General features: G+C 46.6%; 7 protein-coding genes across 7 annotated transcripts; 4 read left to right on the plus strand and 3 right to left on the minus strand.

Moving 5' to 3' along the window:
* Positions 1 to 405: 405 nt before the first annotated feature.
* On the plus strand, positions 406 to 3,548 carry set2 (SET and WW domain protein; the record flags this gene model as incomplete). Its single annotated transcript, XM_057105216.1, has 4 exons — positions 406 to 886; positions 1,036 to 2,654; positions 2,709 to 2,789; positions 2,862 to 3,548. 4 exons carry the CDS (start codon positions 406 to 408, stop codon positions 3,546 to 3,548), a joined length of 2,868 nt encoding a protein of 955 aa, XP_056956665.1.
* A 1,187-nt stretch (positions 3,549 to 4,735) lies between these two features.
* Positions 4,736 to 6,643, minus strand: N7533_008567 (flavin-containing monooxygenase; the record flags this gene model as incomplete). Its single annotated transcript, XM_057105217.1, has 2 exons — positions 4,736 to 4,873; positions 4,931 to 6,643. 2 exons carry the CDS (start codon positions 6,641 to 6,643, stop codon positions 4,736 to 4,738), a joined length of 1,851 nt encoding a protein of 616 aa, XP_056956666.1.
* A 1,781-nt stretch (positions 6,644 to 8,424) lies between these two features.
* Positions 8,425 to 10,036, plus strand: N7533_008568 (uncharacterized protein; the record flags this gene model as incomplete). Its single annotated transcript, XM_057105218.1, has 5 exons — positions 8,425 to 8,458; positions 8,515 to 8,569; positions 8,642 to 8,858; positions 8,916 to 9,055; positions 9,118 to 10,036. 5 exons carry the CDS (start codon positions 8,425 to 8,427, stop codon positions 10,034 to 10,036), a joined length of 1,365 nt encoding a protein of 454 aa, XP_056956667.1.
* Positions 10,037 to 11,964: 1,928 nt separating this feature from the next.
* N7533_008569 (ankyrin) lies at positions 11,965 to 13,704 on the minus strand (the record flags this gene model as incomplete). Its single annotated transcript, XM_057105219.1, has 1 exon — positions 11,965 to 13,704. The coding sequence occupies one exon, from the start codon at positions 13,702 to 13,704 to the stop codon at positions 11,965 to 11,967; it is 1,740 nt and encodes a 579-aa protein (XP_056956668.1).
* A 737-nt stretch (positions 13,705 to 14,441) lies between these two features.
* Positions 14,442 to 16,857, minus strand: N7533_008570 (uncharacterized protein; the record flags this gene model as incomplete). The annotated part of the gene is made up of 5 exons (XM_057105220.1): positions 14,442 to 14,507; positions 14,557 to 16,214; positions 16,267 to 16,389; positions 16,451 to 16,671; positions 16,733 to 16,857. The coding sequence occupies 5 exons, from the start codon at positions 16,855 to 16,857 to the stop codon at positions 14,442 to 14,444; spliced, it is 2,193 nt and encodes a 730-aa protein (XP_056956669.1).
* A 1,105-nt stretch (positions 16,858 to 17,962) lies between these two features.
* Positions 17,963 to 18,553, plus strand: N7533_008571 (uncharacterized protein; the record flags this gene model as incomplete). The annotated part of the gene is made up of 2 exons (XM_057105221.1): positions 17,963 to 18,279; positions 18,343 to 18,553. 2 exons carry the CDS (start codon positions 17,963 to 17,965, stop codon positions 18,551 to 18,553), a joined length of 528 nt encoding a protein of 175 aa, XP_056956670.1.
* Positions 18,554 to 20,000: 1,447 nt separating this feature from the next.
* On the plus strand, positions 20,001 to 20,624 carry N7533_008572 (uncharacterized protein; the record flags this gene model as incomplete). The annotated part of the gene is made up of 2 exons (XM_057105222.1): positions 20,001 to 20,332; positions 20,405 to 20,624. The coding sequence occupies 2 exons, from the start codon at positions 20,001 to 20,003 to the stop codon at positions 20,622 to 20,624; spliced, it is 552 nt and encodes a 183-aa protein (XP_056956671.1).
* Between the last annotated feature and the right edge of the window lie 94 nt (positions 20,625 to 20,718).

Here is a 20,718-nt window from a genome sequence, read left to right on the forward strand (position 1 = left end):
AAGACCAATATCAATATCAATATTCCGTACCTGACTGATAACTGTTATGCTGCTTCTGTTTGTGCACGTTTGTATACTTGCACGTGACACTCCGATCTCGCTGACTCAACTAGAAGATCTCGCGACATCAACACTCTATAACATCTACAACAGCATATCTACAGGACCAGTGGCGCTGAAGATAGTGCAAACCGCAGTAAACTATTTCCAGCAGATCATTTCTCAAATATAACCGAGGTAGCTTTCCTAACCTCGACTCCCTGCTCATCGTGTATCTCCGCTCGCCGCAGGCGGTGAGCGCGAGATATCCTCGATGGACCAAATTAATCTCCCTATCTCCCATCACTTCGCGTCTAGGTCGTGACGACTGCCCAAGGGTCCGAATCTCATGACCAGACACTGACCATGGACTCCCCCAATGGCCTGAGAAATGGCAAGTCCATCTCCCCCGACGCGATGGCAATATCCACGCCCTCCGCGAATGACAACGCCAATTCCGCCCCAGATGCGACGAATGTCAAATCTGAGTCTGGCGACACGAAGGTCTCTATTTCTGCTTCAGCTTCAGCCTCTCCTGCTGCCGTCACCTCCGCAACCTCCGATCAATCAAACACAGAAGCACACCACAACATGAAGGCCAGTCCCTCCGACGAGGAGACGGTCGGCGGCGACATCCTCCTCAAACAGGAGCCCGGTCAGCCTCCCAAGCTGTCGCGTAGCTCCTCGCAAAAGGTCGTTTCGCGTCCACCGCAGCTCTTCGACCACCTCCCTGATAGCACTCAAGATGCTCTCGCGACTTTCGAGCAGATCGAGGCCTGTTGGTACGCGAATAAATACATGGGCTACACGGAACATGCAATGGAGTGTGACTGCTCTGAGGAGTGGGGTAAGTTTGATCCCTGCGTCTGCTAGTGAGAGGAATCCGACGTACTTTGAACATTGCTGCCGAGTTGGACGTGACTCGGATCTCCGTTGGACCTCCTGGTTCCATTTTCTAGATTATGTTGATCGTCATACTGATTACTTTCCCCTCAGATGCGAAACACGGCCAGAATCAAGCCTGTGGCGAAGACTCCGACTGCATCAACCGAGCAACCAAAATCGAATGCGTGGGCGACTGTGGTTGCGGCCCCGACTGCCGCAATCAACGATTCCAGAAAAAACAATACTCGCAGGTCTCGGTCATCAAGACAGAGAAGAAGGGCTTCGGGTTACGCGCCGAGTCAAACCTCGAACCACACCAGCTGATATTCGAGTATGTCGGCGAAGTCGTAGGCGAGGCCCAATTCCGCCGCCGCATGAGACAATATGACGAGGAGGGCATCAAGCATTTCTACTTCATGTCCCTCAACAAGGGCGAATTCGTGGACGCGACAAAACGTGGTAACCTCGGTCGATTCTGCAACCATTCTTGTAACCCCAACTGCTATGTCGATAAGTGGGTGGTGGGCGAGAAATTACGTATGGGAATTTTCGCCGAGCGAGCTGTGGAAGCAGGCGAGGAGTTAGTCTTCAACTACAACGTCGATCGTTACGGTGCCGATCCCCAACCTTGCTACTGTGCAGAGCCGAACTGTACAGGATTTATCGGTGGTCGTACCCAGACTGAGCAAGCCACCAAGCTCTCGAATGCGACAATCGAAGCTCTTGGTATCGATGAAGAGGACGCTTGGGATACCGTGGTTGCCCGGAGGCCCAAGAAGAAGAAGACGGAGGAGAACGACGAGGAATATGTGGACAGCGTACAGCCCAAGTCTCTTCAGGAGGATGGCGTCACCAAGGTCATGGCTGCCCTCATGCAATGCCAGGAGAAATGGATTGCTGTTAAGCTTTTGGGCCGTATCCAGCGTTGTGAGGATGAGAGGGTGTCCAACAGGGTGGTTAAGATGCACGGTTACCAGATTCTGAACTCCCAGCTCGCGCAATGGAAAGAGGACTATAATGTCGTGCTGCAGATCTTGGACATTCTTGACAAGTTCCCGCGAATGACCCGCAACAAGATCATCGACTCCAAGATCGAAACGAATATACAGCCTCTCACCACCTGCGGCGACGAACGTGTCGCACAGAAAGCCATCGTCTTGTTGGCCGACTGGGCAGACTTGAAGGTGGGATACCGCATTCCGCGTATGAAGCGGGATGAGCAAGCCAAGAAAGCAGTCAATCAATTCGAGCGCCGGGAATCTGGCCGCGAGCAGCGTCAACGTTCTGTCACACGATCCCCTTCGCCTTCATACGAGGCCCGACAACGCCCAACTCAACCACGGCGAGAGAGAATTCAGCATCAACAGAATCAGCGGCCTCGACCCAATCGTCGGCGCCAGGTCCCGGATCGTCAGCTTCCAGATGGATGGTTCCAGGCAGAGAACGAGTCAGGTCGCTTCTACTACTACACTGCCGACGGAAAAACTACATGGCAGAAGCCGACGGCCCCTGCGACTCCTGCGGCACCAACGGCACAGAAGAAGAATTTGGCTTTGCAAAGCATCATTGACGGCATTGTCAATTCGCAAGAAAAGACCCCAACCTCCGAGCACAAGAGTGATACCCCAGGCACCCCGCAACCGGCATCTGATCATCAAGAGAAGAAGCGGGAGGATAAAGGATGGAGGAAGCTTCCTATAGAGAAGCAGAAAAAGCTCTACGAGAACACTGTATGTCCAATATCCCAACCAAAATCCCGGACCTTGGCTAACTGACTTTCCTAGCTATTCCCCCACATCAAGCCATTCGTCGATAAATACAAAAATAAGATCCCAAAGGACGATCTCAAGCGCTTTGCCAAAGAGGTACGCTCTTCCACCAATCTCCCAATGACCCCAATCCTGGCGCCCCGTATAACCCGCTAACCATGATTCTAGACGGCCACCAAACTCGTGAATAGCGACTATAAAGCCAACCGCGTCACGGATCCCACAAAAATCACTGATAAACACCAACAAAAAGTCAAAAGCTTCTGCAAAGATTACTTCGACAAAGCCTACAAAAAGCACAAAGAGCGCATGGAAAGAAAGCACAAATCTCGCGCCTCCAGTGCCACCAGCACACCAGCCACAACAAAAACAACAACATTCCCCATCCGACACACTGAAGCAGAAGCAGATTCCACCCCCGCAGACGCAGACGAGGACACCACAAAACTCTCCGACGACGAAGCAGGTGGTGATGCTACCACATCGACTTCACCAATGGACGACGACACCTCAGCCTCAGCCTCATTGAAGCGTAAACGTCCCGAGGAAATCGATGCCGAGAACCTGGTAAATGGTTCTGCTGGAGATGCCGGCTCAGCTTCTCCCTCCAAACGACAGAAATCCACACCTCCGCCACCACCTCCTCCGCCCCCTGATGCCGATGCCGACGGCGATGTCGACCTTGGTGATGAGACGCCGAAACTTGATGACGATGAAGGTGATGATGAATCTGCTCCGCCTCCACCTCCGCCCCCGCCGCCAAAGGACGAGCATTCGAATTCTCCGGACGAATATCCCACCGAGATGGAGGGCGTTCAGCAACAACAGAATGGTGTTGGGGTGCAGCGGGTATAGCACTTGCTTTGCCAATAATTTCTCTATTATTATTTTTTATGTGGGATCAATATTTCCCTTTTCGTTTTCTTTTTTCTCTTTCAATTTGGGGCTTATTTCTTCTTCTATCTCTTTTCCCTCTCTCCTTACCCTATTGTCGAATTGAGTAAATGAGGGGTTTTCTTGAATCGAAAAGGATAGCTGAGGAGAGGACTGGTTGACTCCGTTATGCTATGCCATGGCTTGCAATGCATCGCGGGAGAGGGGGATTCAAGCGGAGTCGGCATGCAGCGGGTCTTAAGTGTCGAGTGCAATTTTCTCTTGATTTTCGTGGTTGAATGTTTTTGTAAAAAAAGAATAGTGGTCATGCGTGAGGGTAGGCCGGTGGGACGGAGACGCCTCGAGGGCCAGGCGAGGCGATATTCGATTCTTTGTTGTGTTTTTATCACCATCATCCCCTTTTTTTTGCAGTTCAGTTTCAGGATGTATTTGGCAATACCCCGATCATAGTCAATACGGAGTTGGATCCTTTCTTTTCTTTCCTTTTTTTCTAAGAATTGGATTTTTCCGATTTTTGTTTCAGGTATGCTTGCTTATTTCTTAGGATGATTCCCTTTGGGGCTGGGGCTCCGGCTGTTTTACTTCGCTTATTGCGGAATACCTAGGTAGCGGATTTCCTATAGAGCCATGAATTTCCACAGACGCACAAGGCTTGGGTAAAATAATGGCTAATATTGAGACTTTCCTCGGAGCACCGAACACTTTTCGGAGTTCAAGTCATGCGAATAAGGTTATGCGGGTCCTATGCGATTCAATTTCACGCTTGGTTGAGAATCCTGGGGCTTTGTTGAATGATTTTGCTATCTAGTTTGATTTTCGTTTGATTGTAAATACATGTGTTCTCAACGTCGTTGATATTAGTTGAAGTCTTGTCTCTGGCTAATTTTTATATTATTTTTCGTTTTCGCCTTTAGATAGATGCAGACCCCAGTTGACATATTAGCACAACCTGTTCAATGTATTTTACGAAGAATGTTCTGTCAAGGTTATTGCGTATCAATGGATTGATTGGGTGTAATCAAGCGAAGGAAGGAAGTTAGGCTGAGCCTTTAAAGTGATCGTGTTCAAGGAATACAAATATTCAGAATTGGACTTAGGGTCTTTATTTATTGCCTAAAGCTCAACGATTTGAGCAACATTTACCTATTCTATAGCGAGGTGTGATAATTTTGCAGCCCTCGCTCTACGGCAGCAATCTGCAGAGCGAGGATTGGAGCAAACTGCCTCGACCACATAAAGCTACCGGTCATGAACCAGAAACCCGGCATACCGGTCGGTCTCCACACCTATTGATGATGTTAGCGATCTGCGGCCCGAAGAGACTAAACGTGATGAAAACTTACACCGATTCTTTCTTGGCTGTCATCCAAACCGCAGAGATCTCCGACCTTATCCATCACCTCATTCCCCATGAGCGCCTCAACCTGCTTGATATTACGTTCGAAACCCGTTGCTAAAACGACAATGTCGGACTCGATCTTGGTACCGTCACCGAGAATGATCCCGTCTGAGTAATACTCCTGGACGCCTTGTTCACATCTCCGTACCTGGATCCGACCGTCGATGATCATTTGACATGCACCTTGGTCAATATAGAAATGACCTGCCTTGATGAGCTGATAATCGACCAGACTATCTCCTTCATTTCCCCTTTTCAATGCCAGTCCAGCCTTTTCCAGCCCATCTAACATGACTTCGTCATTTGCCGACATCATTTGGGACGCTCCCACACTCAGAGTACGAACAACAGCCGTTGGCAGGGAGTTACCCAAAAGATCAGCATCCTCAGTGCTTAATCCTGGAGTGTTCCACAGCCGAAGCTGCATATCTTCCAGCGAACCAAGAGATACCACATAAATGGGGCCACGTTGCACCATTGTTACAGTCTCAGCCCCATGGTTGACGAAGTCCTGGGCTACATCATGCGCACTGGTCCCAGATCCGATGATTGCGATTTTCTTGCTTCGTAATTCCGGTACCAAAGCTGCCGATTTATGTGCCACTGTGTGATAGACCTTGCCGTTAAATATATCTTCACCAGAGAACGTGGGGCGAACAGGGAAATCGCTCAATAGCCCGGTGGCTAGCACAACGTGCTTAGGAATGATAGTCTTCGTGCCATCCTTGCTCTGTAACTCAATTGACCACCGTTGCATCGATTCATTGTACTCGATCTTCCTCGCGAGGGTATCATGCCTGATATTGAGAGCCATCACATGTCCGTAGTGCTCCATCCATTTTGCAATATGTTCCTGGTCAAGGTAGCGGGGCCAGTTGGTCGGGTACTTCATGAATGGGTAGTGATCCGAATATATAGGCGTGTGCAATTTGATCGATTCATATCTTGCTCGCCAGGAGTCACCAGGTTTAGACGCTTTGTCCACGACAAGATACTTGATGCCTAGCTCTTGCAAATGCGCTGCAATTGCAAGTCCAGATTGACCTAGTAGCGGGGTTAACTGTTTGCGTCGACTAATGAATTTTTTTGCGTTCGCACCTGCTCCAACTACCAAGACTTGCAGATCATCGTCGGAAACACTGCGCTTTATTTCCGACTCCTTTGTCTTTCGTAGCTCAAGGTATTCCTCCTCATTCAAATTCTCAAGCACTGTGAATACCGTCCATGCCTTCCACTGGTCTACCCCAACATTGGCCAGCCTAAGAACACCTCTCCCGGTGCCAAAATTGGTCTTGAAAGTAAACCCGGATTGAATGAACCTCAGTCCTCCTAAATTTTCCAAGTGTGGCTGCAGTGCGCCTAGCTGTTCTGCTTTAGCCTCTGTGAACCCAGATGTGGAGGTGCTAAGATATTTGCATATGGCTACAGATCCATTATGACACGCGATATCCCATGTGAGAGAAACGAAATCTCTCCACCACGACTCCTCTTCGAGAAAATGTTCAAGCATGTCGCCCACACAGCTGTCTTTTAGACTTTTCATGAAAGACAAAAGCCAATCATCCACAATTTTGGCCGCATTGAGATGTTCTGGCTTCACAGATGGGTGCAAAGTGAGGCTTGGAAGAGCCGCTAGTGGCGGGAATTCTTCACTCATGGTGGGATGCGGTTATTACACGGAAACAAAAGAAGTATGGAATTGAAATGGCCGTGGGAAAATGCAGGAAGGAAATGTCTGATCAGTCACAATGTTAGTAGGTGAGATGGCCTTTATAGCTCATCCGTAAGTCGAAATTTGGCTGTCTGATCGCCGAGCTCGAGTATTCGTCCCAGAAAGGAAAGGCTCGCGTGCTGGTTAGCCCCACCTCATTAATCAGCCAACCAATCGATTTCTCTTGTCCTGTCAGAAACTCGCTCCACCTGGTCAAATGACAGATAGTCCCCGCAACTTCCCTGGCCACGAAATGTACAATATCACGTTCATTTAGGCACAACAGTTAGTGAACAGGTAGGTAGCTGGTCAGATACTGTAGTTTAGCTTCGAAAAATATACCATGCTAGGCAAGAATTGCATCAACAAAGCATCTATAAACCACCGCACAACTTCAAAAACAATTCAGGTCGCTCTAAATTAAATTGCTTCGTGTTATTCACTCACCCTCCATTATAGACAATCTGGCAATGAGAGCTGGCGTGAAGCCAGGAGATACTGTTGCTCCAATTTGATTTATAATAGCCAAAAAATTGAATGGTTTTCGTGACCCCTACAACCCATATCTGCCCCCCACTACCCACTTGCCGCTTCGCAAAACATTGTAGCGAGTTTGGATATAGACAAATTTCCGACTGTCGGGAAATATGTCCGATGAAAAAAAGTATGAGTCATCATTGTGAAAAATGATTGATCTGGTAGGGACTCATCAATTCCAGGATATTTCTTAGTCGGGACAGTATTCGGAAATATTTTGTGAGCTGGGAGTCCGCGGTTGGGGGCCAAAATACCACAGGTCAGGTATTGATAGTGATATGAGGGCCAATCTAGGATTCGATGTCGTCCGAATTGGGCAATAATCGACACAGAACGGCCTTGGCCGTATCAACACACGCTCGCTATTAGAAATTCACTGATATTCATCGGGATGAAAAGGTGGAAAAGAGAAAGCTTGTGATCCATTACTGTAATCACATGATTCCATCACGGTTCGCTAGTTAATCTAATTGGTAGACCTTGCCATATTGCTTTTTGGGTACCCAGCGGATATCCGCGAACCCCCGGAGAACACATTACCCTGTATATTACAATATTGTCGTTGAAATACAAATAACAACACCATATAACCTGATGTAATTGGGTATATATTACATATATCTCATCTCTTGGCGGGTTTTGCCAACCCGCCATTTTGGCGACGTCTAGTTGATTGGTTACTTCGTCACGTGTCATCGCTGACAAGGCTAGGTGATCTGCAGGCACCACACCACCTAAACATAACGAGTTATTCACAAACCAAGAATGCAGCACGGAATGAATACTCGAAGCAGGACAGGATGTCTGACGTGCAGGCAACGCCATATCCGGTGTGACGAAAAACGCCCATCTTGGTATGTGGACTTATTTGATAAATGTTGGAACGATTAGTTGAAGTCAGCAGGCAGGGAATTAGGGGAGGGAACGGCCAAAGACCACTGGAGTGGCTTGATGGGCCATAGCGGTGCTTTGCTAACGGTCATTTCGGCAGCCAAAAATGTCTCAGTACTCAACGATCATGTAAATATGCACCCTTCAACATCCCACTTCGGGATCGAAGGGTGTTGCAAAGAAATGCGACCCCACCGGGCCAGCAAGCTCCCTGGGAATTGACAAATGCTTCTCCTATTATTGATTTAGGGTTGATGGCAAGCACGGCCATGGACCCTTTCGACACGCTCCCAATAAAAATGCCATTCAAATCACAAGAGCTATATCACTACTGTTTGTTCATGCCCGGGGTTCTAGGCATTGCACATTACTGACCCGATCCACTGTAGATTATCAAAGTGGAGCAGCCTTTGCCGTGGCTTCGACAGATCCAAAGGATGACTGGTACGTTTTGATTCTCCTATTTGAGCAAGATTAAATCCGCTGCAGTTGACACATACTAAATGAAATATCAAGCATTGCTCTGGCAAATCTGGATGAATACGCCCTTCGAAGCACCGTACTGATTGCTGGCATACATTATTGCTGGAACGCCGGGAACTTACAAGCTTATGATTCCACCTTTCTTTTCCACAAGATCGAGAGCATTCGCTCCATCAACACGTGGCTTGAAGCTTCCAACTCCCAACCATTTGTTTATGTTAGACAAATCTTGACGATATGTCTGGCTGAGGTGAGGAGTGATTTTATCATCACATTGAAATATAAATTCTAAGCTTTCGTTTGATAGGCTTGTTTTGGCAACCTTCGCACTGCAGAGACTCACCTTAACGGTATTATGTCAATTTTGGATTCTCGTGAACATTCCCTCGACGCTTGGGGCAACCTCAACGATGTTGAAGTGGAGCTTACCAACCGCTACCTTCTTCTGTGAGTATTCGGACAAGCTGAAATATTATTTTCTACTAATATGCCAATGTCCAACTATGCAGGACATCTTCTTTTGTTTTCGCCTTGCGGAGCCGCCTTGAAGGCTTTATACTTCTTCGCGCGGCGCAAGGCATCAAATACGACAACAGCAGGTCATCGTCCGAGGCCTTGAAACTAATGAAGTTATGGCATGGGATGGAGCACAGAGGCCTTGATACCAGATTGAAAGCTATGCGCCTCTTCCCACACTTCTTTAGCATCCCCCGGGTTATTTCTTTGCCCAACATGATTGATGCTTTGCCTATAATTGACAGTCTCAAAGTCATTACAGAGGCTGTAGATCAATTTCGCACTAATCCCACAGCCGAGAACCTTGACCGAATTTGGAACAATGGCGGCCCTACAAAGCTTATGCTGGTACTGGTTACTTCTCATATATCGTCTTTTACCAAAGACAAAGGGACCGAAGGCTCTCCAGGCAAAGGACAACCATCGCAACCTCCTCTTCGATCCTCGTGGAGTGGCATCGCTGCAACAGTGCAACTATATATGCACAGCGTACTCAATATAACCAACGGGGGTGAACCAATCGAGTGCCGGCTTCTTTCTCACATTCTTTCCTTGATGAAGCAAGACATCGACCAAACTAACGACCATCTGAGCGGAGATCATGGACTTCTGTACCAGTCTCTCTGGTTCTTGAAGGTTTTTACAGGGGTTTTGGCTCTGACTGGAATCCAGCACAATCAAATAGCCATCGGCACACATCCTGCCAGACACTGTGTGACAGGCTCGTGTACAGTAGATCTGAAGTGGCTCCACGAGTGGTTTTGCAACCGCGCTAGAGCTTGGAGCTTGGTCACCAAAATCACTACTTGGAAAAACGTGAAATCTGTCCTAGCGAAAACAGCCTGGCCAGCTGCATCACTACAGAATGGAGAGGAACATGCGGCGAATATATGGGCCGAAGTGATTTCATAATTTACAGCGCTGTCAAATCAAGATCAAGCAGAGATAGCTCGATCGCTTTCGCCGATGCGCGATCTTCCTCTCCCAGTATTTCGATATACCCGGTGCAAATCAGGGCGTAACAAAAGTCTAGGTATGTCCTCGTTGAAAGGGAAATAACTAGTCATAAGCACGCAGTAATGGCCAGTCCGAGTGTATTTCAACCTGACCTGAAGCGTACCCGTGCCTAGTCCGAATTTCCATCAATAATCTGATCTCTACTATCCGATATCCTTGCCTAGTTACAGGTCTCTAGCCTAATAACTTAGTAACCATTCCATGCTCAGAGAGCAAATCAGAGCACTCAAATCAGGCTCCGCGGCGGAGAGGGTGCTGGTTACAGTGTGGCCAGGGCTTCCACTCCGTGCCTCGGAGACGGGGAGGTGTCATATTAAAATCATCAAATGAGGCCAGTAGCTCGCTCGTGTCCCATATATCAGCGAATATCTTCTGGATAGCCGGTTCCATAAGAGGTGTCAGTGATTAAGCCAAGGAAGCAGGGAGGAAGCAAGTGTGCGTACAGTCGACCTTCCCACATGAATTTTTCATGAGCAGCGGAGTAGACTAGATACATGCCACCCTTGAACGCAGCTGGTAGATGGTCGTTGTATGAAGTAGATTCGTCATTCTTATCAAAACCAAGGCCAAATGACTTCAGCCACTTGAAGTGCGCTTGCCGATAATACTCCGCTTTTTCCAGGGTAATGACTCCTTTGATGATTGTATAGCCGTTTTTGAAGAACCCATCGCGCCAGTCACCATATTTGGCTCCGTCTTGGGCCAAAAAGGTCAGAGTGTGTCTCTTTTATTTTGACGTTCATTGTTGACGTGGTGCTTGATTTCACTGAGACATGTCACCAAGCTTGATTCGTTGATTTAATAATACTGGAATCAGATGCTATCGTCGTTTCTGCAAACGTGTCGATTCACATGGCCAACTTGACATTGTTTTTCGAAACCCTTAGAGGTCGGGGTTAGAATCCACATCCCCCACACAGAAACCGGAGACCGGATAATCGAACGGCCACCTCACGCTTCGAATGTACACCGCTAACTCTGCTTAGAAAAATTACATCTATGGGTCTGTGGTAGCTTCGTGATCTAGATCCTCTGGAAACATGGTTCAACGGTCGAGCTATTTTGGTGGGCGATCATGATGCTGCACATGCTATGCTGCCTACTCAATGACAAGGCGCGAGCCAAGCCGTGTAAGACGCGGTATGTGATTAAAATATCACGCTCCACATATTATGCTGAGTTAACAAATCTATAAGTTTCAGGAGGTACTGGGTGCATTTTTCGGTGATATAGAAAGTCGACAGTCTCTGGAAAATGTACAAGCCAGACTTGCCCAAGTATTTAAGACACGACACGAGCGCGCTACCCTGATTCAACAATACTCACGTCAACATGGAAGACCCGCGGGCGAGGAGGGAAGCTTGAAGATCAAAATGTAAGTGACATCATCTCAATGTCCTTTTTTGCTAGCTCTATATTCTAAAAGGAACCTTGGAAGGCAATCCGATGAGTTTGCTGGATTCAACTATTCTTATAACGGCGCCCAACAGTGGCTTATAAGGCCCACGCAAGCATGAATCTACTTGATCGAGTGAACTTTGAGCCCCCGTACGGCATATGAAAGTATCAGAGGCCTGATTGTGGACATTACATCAAAGCCCCGTTGAAATGGCCTGTTGAAGCTCAAAAATATGGCAGTCGAGATTATTATCTAGTTCCTTATGAAGAAATTTAATCAATCATAAGTGATAAAATTTCTCGCTAGATCACATACACCGGAAAATAGGTCGAATCCGTTCAAAGCTTTTGGCAAATTTTCCCTTGGTGAAAAGCAAGATGATATTCAGCGACTTCTCGGCATTTGATTTGTCCCAACACTAAAGCTAGCTCCACATGAGGTCCTCATAGTATTCAAAGTCTTGCTCCTCCTCAGACTTGATAAGACTTGCTTCCTCGTCATCAAAAACCTCCATTGCATAGTTGAGTTCATCAAAGTCCGTCCACCTGATCCAGTCTCTCAAGAATCTCGCTACGGGATAATGTCCCTGGGTCTCAGCCAGCTTCACAGCTCTGAGATATTGCCTTCGGTTTGAGCCAGTAGGAGATGATCCCTTCTTGACAAGAAAATATAATATGTTGATTTGACCCCACTCCGCTGCACCTTCAATTGCCGTTCTTCCGTAGAGAATAGAGCCCGGCGCATCAACTGCGGCTCCAGCCTCAATAAGCTTGCGCACAATTTCAGGAACTCCCATAATTGCGGCAAATTGCAATGCTGTTGCCCCTGAGTCATATAAGGGGCTCTGGTTGGGATCAGCCCCTTTCTCAAGAAGGAGGCTCACCAAGTCAGTTTGCCCTTGTTCAGAAGCCATTTGTAAAGCCGAGTTTCCAAATACTGGGCTCGGAGGATCATGAAGATACGCACCGTCTTTGATCAGGATATTTGCAAGGCGATAGTCCTGTTGCTTAAAGGCAAACTGCAGGAGTGTTCCATCACGATCCGATTGAAGATCAACATCCGCGCCATTTTCAATCAAGAGTCCTACGAGAACATAGTCCTTCCGGGCGGCCGCTTCCTGCAGCGCCGTCCTGCCGTTGACAGATTGTAAATTGACATCTGTTCCATTTTCAATCAAGAACCTAACGAGACGATGGTCTTTCTCCTTCACGGCCATCTGCAAGACCGTCCCACCAAAGTCGGATCGCATGTTGGTATTGGCCCCACCTGCAATTAACAACTTTGCAACCGAATAATTTCGTCTGTTGATAGCAATATGAAAGGCTGTATCACAGAAATCCGATCTTATGTTGACGTCTGCGCCGTTTTTGATCAACAACTCTACAATGGGGGAGTTTTCATCAAGAACAGCACGATGCAGGACCGTCTCATGAAAGTTTGATTGCAGATTGACCTCCGCTCCCTTTTCAACCAATATCTTTACCAGTGGACAGTCTTTTTGGTAAACGGCAAGAGTCAAGGCCCTCTCATGAAATACGGATCCAACATTGACATCTGCACCTTTCTCAATGAGGGCTTCTGTGAGGAAACAGTTCTTCTTTCGGATGGCGACGGGCAAGGCTCTTCCATACAGATATGATCGTCTTTTGACATCTGCATCCGCTATCCTAAGAAGAGCAGAGATTATTTGATAGTTACCTCCATTGGTTGCAATGGAAAGAGCGTCGTCGGGCAGAGAAGGTAGTGCTGGCTTTGGCCAAAGGCGGAGACCGATTTCTGCCTTGAGGAGCAGATCCACAAGCTCAAAGTCATTTGATTTTATTGCTCCAAGAAGTACTCGTTCGCCACGTCTTCCAGTGTAGAAGTGAGCCATTTTGCTGAAAATTTCAGGATTCAAAAAGAGGTTCACGAGCTCCTTGTCATGTTTGATGACCGCACGTAATAGGGCAGAGTCATTCCCCGATGGTGCCTCGACCGCACCACTCCGTAAAAGGAGCTTTGTAAGGTCCGAGTTGGGATGAAAGGTCGAAAATAGAAGCGGCGATACTCCCTCGCCAAGTTTTGCATTGACATCACACCCCATATCGATGAGGCGTCTGGAGAACTCGATAGAGCCACGATCCATCGCTATCACGAGAGCATTGAGAGACGGACACTTTCCCATGCAATGAAAATACAAGGGCTCTCTGTAAAATAATGGCCTTGTACATGGAAAAGTGCTTTTTTTATAGGTCGTGCATCTACAGCTCTTGATTGTCTGATTGATATCTGCTCCAGACCTTACCATATCCTCAAAAATCGTAATTTTCCCGTGGTCGATAGGATTCGAGTAGCGTACTTCCAACAATGCAAGGCCCTTCTCTTGGGATGTCCATACATCCAAGTGTAGCAAAGTCTGTAAAATGGCCCGATTGCCAATCAGGGTCGCTATTTCAAGCACTGAATCGAGATTTAACAGCTTCACACTACCCCCAAAAGAACGGTTGGTCTCTCTCCACTGTGAAATCCTTCCGTACATTGAGACAAAATTTTCAGCTCTGGAGGTTATTATCCGCCTTTCATTCGAATCGAAGAGTACTATTGGCCGCCCCTTTGGAGAAAACTGGAATTCCAAAAGACGATCAACAACCGAGCAATTATCGAACAGTATAGCCATACCGAAAGCCGTGGGTATGACAGTATGACAACGTGGTGCCATTCTCAGCAGATCCAAAAAGCCGGATTCATCATTTCCACGCCCGGCTTTCAAGACGATCATACTTATGTCCGACTCATTGACATGGGTGCCCTGGGAAATCAGGAATCTTGCTAGTGTAATATCGTTATTTTGTATTGCAGACTCGAGAGAGTCAGATTCAGAAGATTGAAATCTAGCGGAATCGGACCCAAGAGAGCCAGATTTTAAAGGATGAGATACAGAAGAATCAAGCCCAAGAGAACCAGATTCCAAAGGAGGAGATTCCCTTTCTGTTAAATCAGCAGCGGTCATCACAGAAGTAAAACGATCTTTGCCAACTTGAAGAAGGAAAGAGACGAGAGTCTCATCATATCGTCCTATAGCGGAGGCCAGAATTTGAGCCCTATTCCATGACAAGATTTCAGGAAGCCAGCCTACGGATTCCAGGTATTCAGCCGTCCGGACATCATGTACTGAAGGTATCTCTAGTCCACCGATTGAGGCACCTGAATCTTTTAACAATGAGATCATCTCAATATCTCCATTCATTATTGCCAAGGCAATAGCTGTAATTGAAGATCTTCTGTCAAAAGGGTTGATCGGTGCACCAAGAGAGAGCAAGTCACGCGCCAGAGTTGAATCACGAGCTCTAACAGCCATTATCATGGGAAAATGAAGTATATTCATTTTCTCGTTGGAACTGGCATATGCACCTGAGCGTAGGAGTGCCAGACAAAGGTCTTGTCTATGCCATGCTCGTTCTATCAGTGTCTTTCGCGTGGCTTCATGAAGCATCTTGAATTGATCAGCGGATTCGATGTTTGCCCCAGCCTGGATAAGAAACCGGACCGAGTTTATTTCGCTGCTATACACCGCCAGGAACAACGGAGAAACAGAAACATTCGCCCCAGGAGGTGAATTTATATTGGCACCAGCTTCCAGCAAGACGCGCATAACTGCCAATTTTCCATCCGCCGCAGCAATTCCGAGTGGACTGGTAATATGATTGACCCACTCATAAGAGTCGTTTTGTAGCTCGCAAATTTGTGGGGCATTCACATCACAGCCGTGATCGACAAGCCATTTGGTGAGTACATCGTCTTTTGCGATGCCAAGAAGTGTTTTTCCATCGACAGTGGTGCTTTTAAGGTCTACACCGGCGTCATAAAGCATCTGAAAATAAGGGATAATGATTTTCACCCAACTTTTGCGGCTGACCGCCATACGGAGAGCCTGTGGGGAGGGTTTTGCTCCATGGGCGACCAGCAGATTAAATAACGCGGTATTGTCAGAGTCGATAGCTCTCGCAAGAGGAGGCTCTCCAGCATTCTTGGGGTCGGTAGATGCCCCATGTGAGAGTAGTATTCTAGCCAGACCACATGCAACCTCGCGAGGAAGCATTCCAGATATATGTTGCAGGGCGGTGCCATGAAATTTGTCAATGAGAAGTGGTGCGTCTGGCCACATTCCAGCTTCTAACATGATGCGCATCATTTCGTTGTCCCGCATCTCTACCGAAGCTCTGAAGATTTTATGAGCAATAACTTCGGTTGTCAAGTCTTGAGAAGCGAGAAGACTTTTCATATTCTCTGCGTCGTCGAGTTTGGCTTTTCGCAAAATATTGCGAATAACCATGAACTCATTCCGTCTGTTGTCAGATGGGGTGGGAAGGCTTTTTTTGGAATAATTTATGAGTGGAATGTCGTTTGAGAACATGTAGAGAGAAATAGAAAGTTCAAAGAAAGAAGAATCGGTTTGTAGAGACTGTGCCGTGGCTTCGTGCTGTCCTTCATGCTCTTCTGGCATGAAACATCTCAGTGTCTCAACTACTCGAGAGGTATAGCCTTCAAACGTGAGAGAGTCGGGTCCTTGACTTAAATTAGCAGGACTTGGAGTTAGAGGAATTAATGTCCGGTGAGATATATCATATCCACAGCCAAGATATTTGAACTTCAAGCTCTCTTCGGTAGTGGAAGTTGGCGGGTCAAATTTGACATCTTGCGTTCATCATCAGTTAGGTCAAAAAATCAATTAAACGAGAATTCTTACCAAGAATCGAGAGTTGACGTGAAAATGTGAACCAAGGAAGGTCGGAGGGCCACTGTAGTCCCGGCCAACAAGCGGGTTCTGGAGAGCATACAACGACTCCTTCTGGTGTCGATGGTAGAGATGCTACTCATAAATTTAGTAGTCATAATTATTTTACGGATCACAAAAATTGAAGTTACAGTACCTGAATGGAGGCTCTGGATCGTTGACTCGTACGCATGCCGGCGGATGCCAATTTGAACGCTTCTGGGCGACTTGAAAACCCCATTGATGGATACATTGGGATGGGGTTTCTTTTCAATTCGTGCTTTTTTGCACCTTTCTCGTATATAGATCCAGGCCCTTCTTCCGCCGTGATATTTCTTGAATCGCCACTTCTCGAATTGAGCTCCGTATTGCCAATTTCTGAATCCCAAATTAGAATCATGATGCCATCCAGAACATATTGAAGATCAATGTGACGTACGACGCAACGAATCCATGGGTTGATTCCATGATTTGCATGACCTTCTTTTTGGATTTTCCTTCTGCCATATACAAACGTGTAATTTCTGGCTTGTAGGCCTCCCAGCTCTCATTCAAGTTCTTCATGGTTGATGACAAAATAATGCCGAGAGTGAAGGGCCAATTTTGAAAAAGCACTGTGGATGGAAATGAGGGTGAGAAGGGACCATATAAATTATGGAAATGGGAAATATTCAAGTTGATGGAAAGGGTGAAAAGGATGGGGCAACCGAGAATTAAATGAGCCTTGTCTGCACCTACATGATCTGTCGGTGTGATCGCGGCTGAGTCTGTTTGTCGGAGCCCTGGAGCCTGGGTGTCGCCCAAGTGCCGTCTCCCAATAGCAGCTCTAAATTATCACAGGGATGTCTGCGGGGCGTGCTTGGCGAAAAAAATAACAGAGAATGGAAAGGTATGCCCCAACATTACTAGTATGCCCAGGTGGATACCTCAGATGATTGAAAATGATGCAGGCACCGAAAAGAAATCATGGGTTTGAATCTAGACGACATACTTCTCCGTCATACGAATCAATATTTGGATGAAACTGCCCCCGAAAAGACCGGGACACTCCAGGGCTTAACGAGCTAAATGTGTCTACGTGATTGGTCGTTAACATTTTTCGGTGGATCCGAACACCCCAGCCCTCGGAGATCCCTGCAGAGAAAGGTGGGAGGGTAATTCTACTATTGGTTCATGGCGGTTTTCTGTGGGGCTAAATACGCCATCGAACACGTTCCTGTGATCTATACTCCGGACTCGCGGAAAGGAGAACGCAAGTATGTTTTCCTTTCCGCTTATTGGTCCATGTCATTTTTTGCAGGTCTAGACAAGCGGCGAAAGCCTATCATGTTTCCAAATTTTTAATGTGGGGCAGAAATACTCGTAGAATCGTTGCGTGCAGTAAACATGGAATTGCTCTCCCCGTTTATTACTTATTTACTGCAGATCCCTGCCGAATATGGGGAGTTTGAACAGCCTGCTTGTCTTGCCTATTTTGTCAGTTCAGGTGCACGATTTAGTGAGTTGAAAAGTTCACCCTGGCCCCCTCTGTAGATTATAAGTAGTATTTCTCATGGACTCAAATATTTTGCGAATTATTTCTCAGAGTTCTCCCTACCTAAGGTTCTCTCTATATACCATTGCCAGATTATCTCTACCTATTGCTACACTTCAAGTCAGGATCCATACTATGGACTGGCACAATACGGATTTTGGTCTCAAGGAGCAGTTTCACGATTTATCTGGGACCGAGGAAATTCCAATGAACCTCAATCTCAGCAGTGCTCCAGAATCCGACGAACTGGGTGATCTTTTCCGAGATCTACCATTCTTTCCCCCCAGCCAAGAACTCAACCCTATTTCTCAGTATCATACTGGGTTGAATACTCTTTCTACCTCATCAACACTGGGAAATGTAGCCTCGGGCTTTCAATGCCCCAGTCAAGGAAACCAAACGGAATATGTTCAGCGCCCCGACAACAATCATGGCGGCTTGAGTGAGATTAGGTATATACCACATTCTGATTTCTAAGATTTGACAGATTAGATACTGATCATGGCTCACTACAGCACAGCTACCCATCCGTTGCTGTGCATTTGGCCAGGTTGCACTCGACCCGGCCCTTTCTCCCTCATAAAAAGCCTCAAACGACATATCCACACCCAGCATGTCGCTCCACGTTCCTTTAAATGCCCTCACGATGGATGTACCATGTACTTCAATCGGAAGGACAATCTAGATCAGCACTTGCGCTCCAATACTCATGGAAAGAAAACCTGAGAGAATTCATGTCCCTTGTGTGGGAGTTCCCTTTATCATGCTCAAAGACTCCGAGGGATTTTAGCGGTTGGCATAGCGGGTACATAGCGCGCGATAGGAATAAGGGACTCGTATTTGGGGTCAAATAGGTGCATGATGGTTTTCATTTCATTTTCCTATCGTTTCATTTTCATTCATTCATTTTCATTCATTCATTTTGGATTTTGAACTCCCCTTGCCTCGAATTAAGTTGCTTGGTCACAAACTAGAGTCATTTTTTTGTTGAGGGTACCTGATGGAGGAGATGCATGAGAATGAAAATGAAAATGATATAGCCCTGGAAATTGGTGGCAGTGACAGGTACGTGTAATAATAAAGATTATGAAAGCGAAGCTATCGAACAAAATACATGTCACCAGTACATACCTAGGTATAGCACAGATTTCCCAAATTTCCAGTTTTCACAGTTCTTACAGTTTTCACAGTTCTTACAGTTTTCACAGTTCTTACAGTTTTCACAGTTCTTACAGTTTTCACAGTTCTTACAGTTTTCACAGTTCTTACAGTTTTCACAGTTCTTACAGTTCTTACAGTTCTTACAGTTCTTACAGTTCTTACAGGAATAAATTACCAAATACCATTCCATGGCACCTAGAGCTATACAATTTGAAGGCATTATACAGGTACCATTCTATATAGAACAACAATTATAATAATCTATTGCGACATATTCAACTCACTGGCAGAGTCCTGGCACCTGCTTGGTCGAACCCTCGAGGGCTGCAGAGCAGAATTAGAACAACGCTAATGCACCACACCAAAGATTGGATATCGATGATTGGCCATGTGCACGATCATACAGTTTTTGCCTGGTATTACTCCGCCTTAAATATTGATATATATATTCAAGGTTTTTTAATGTGGCCATTGGGCAAGAACCTTAGTTCCCGCGTTTTTCCAGGTAAACGCGTGGTAAAGGTGCATAAATGACTTACAATTCCTACAGAGTCTGCCATAGCGGTGGTGGGTACGGGTGAAATGCACACTATTCGCAGAAGGGTAGAAGGGTAGGTACTGAGCGGAGAGGTTCAAGGTTGGAAAAAAGGGGGTAAATTAGATGGGAAAATGGATGGTAAAATGCTTGGTAAAGTGCATGGGAAAAAGGATGGTAAAAGGGACGCAGACCATAGGTGATAGGATGGCGATAGCTTGGCTTCCGACACTAGTGTCGCGCGGGCGCCGGCCGCGACCGCACCTTCCTATTATGTGGGTCACGTGTGGCTGCGCGAAGCCATCAGTCCCCAAGGCCGATCGGTCCCAGGTGCAAAAGTTGAACCCTACGCCAAATAAATGAGATGTAAACTTATTTGCTGCTTTAAATACTTACAATCCCCTTCGAGTTTCTTCTTTTCTCCAATTACAGAATATCATTTCATATTGCTGTCGATCTTAACATCAAAGTACCATCATGTCTTGGCATTCCTACAACACGAACCCTTCAACTACCCACTGGCAAGGACAGAATCAAGAACCGGGCGAGGAACTTGAAGCAAGCGGTAGAATTGCCCCAAACACCGACAATATATCGGAATATGTAGAATCTGAACCATTATTCGAGGACCTGGAGCCTTTCACTGCCGATCACCTACTCGACTTTCTTTCTCGATACTGTCCACCTACTACATCTTCAAACCTGGGTAACGCACCTCCAACCCTGAACTTTCAACCAGCCAGTGGAGAAAACAATCCAAACAACATTCAATCAAGCAATTGCAGCAGCAACCATATGAGCAACGATAGGTAAACAGCATACTCCCTTACTCGAAAAGAAAGTATAGCCAATCGCATACTAACGTGTATTTGTCTACAAAGCGAAATGATACCCTCCAAGCCACCCTTCCTATGCCCATGGCCAAACTGCAAGCGTCGCGAAGAATTCTCCTGCAAGGCAACTTTGAAACGCCATTACAAAACTCTGCATGTTACTCCAGGTTTGTGGGAGTGCGACAAGTGTGCTGAGACCTTCAACCGAAAGGATAATTTGAGCCAGCATCTGCGATCTGGCGTTCATGAAGACAAGAAAAAGAGCTGAGCAGTACAGAAATTCCTTGACTCTTGTTATCTCTTCTTTTGGTGTTAGCAGCGGGAGTATGCATGTATGGATACTGGATAAAACGAAAATGTGG

The sequence above is a fragment of the Penicillium manginii genome (genome assembly GCF_028828005.1).
Source record: "Penicillium manginii strain IBT 31320 chromosome Unknown utg000006l:1.0-4164085.0:1.0-4166146.0, whole genome shotgun sequence".
Classification (NCBI taxonomy): Eukaryota; Fungi; Ascomycota; class Eurotiomycetes; order Eurotiales; family Aspergillaceae; genus Penicillium; species Penicillium manginii.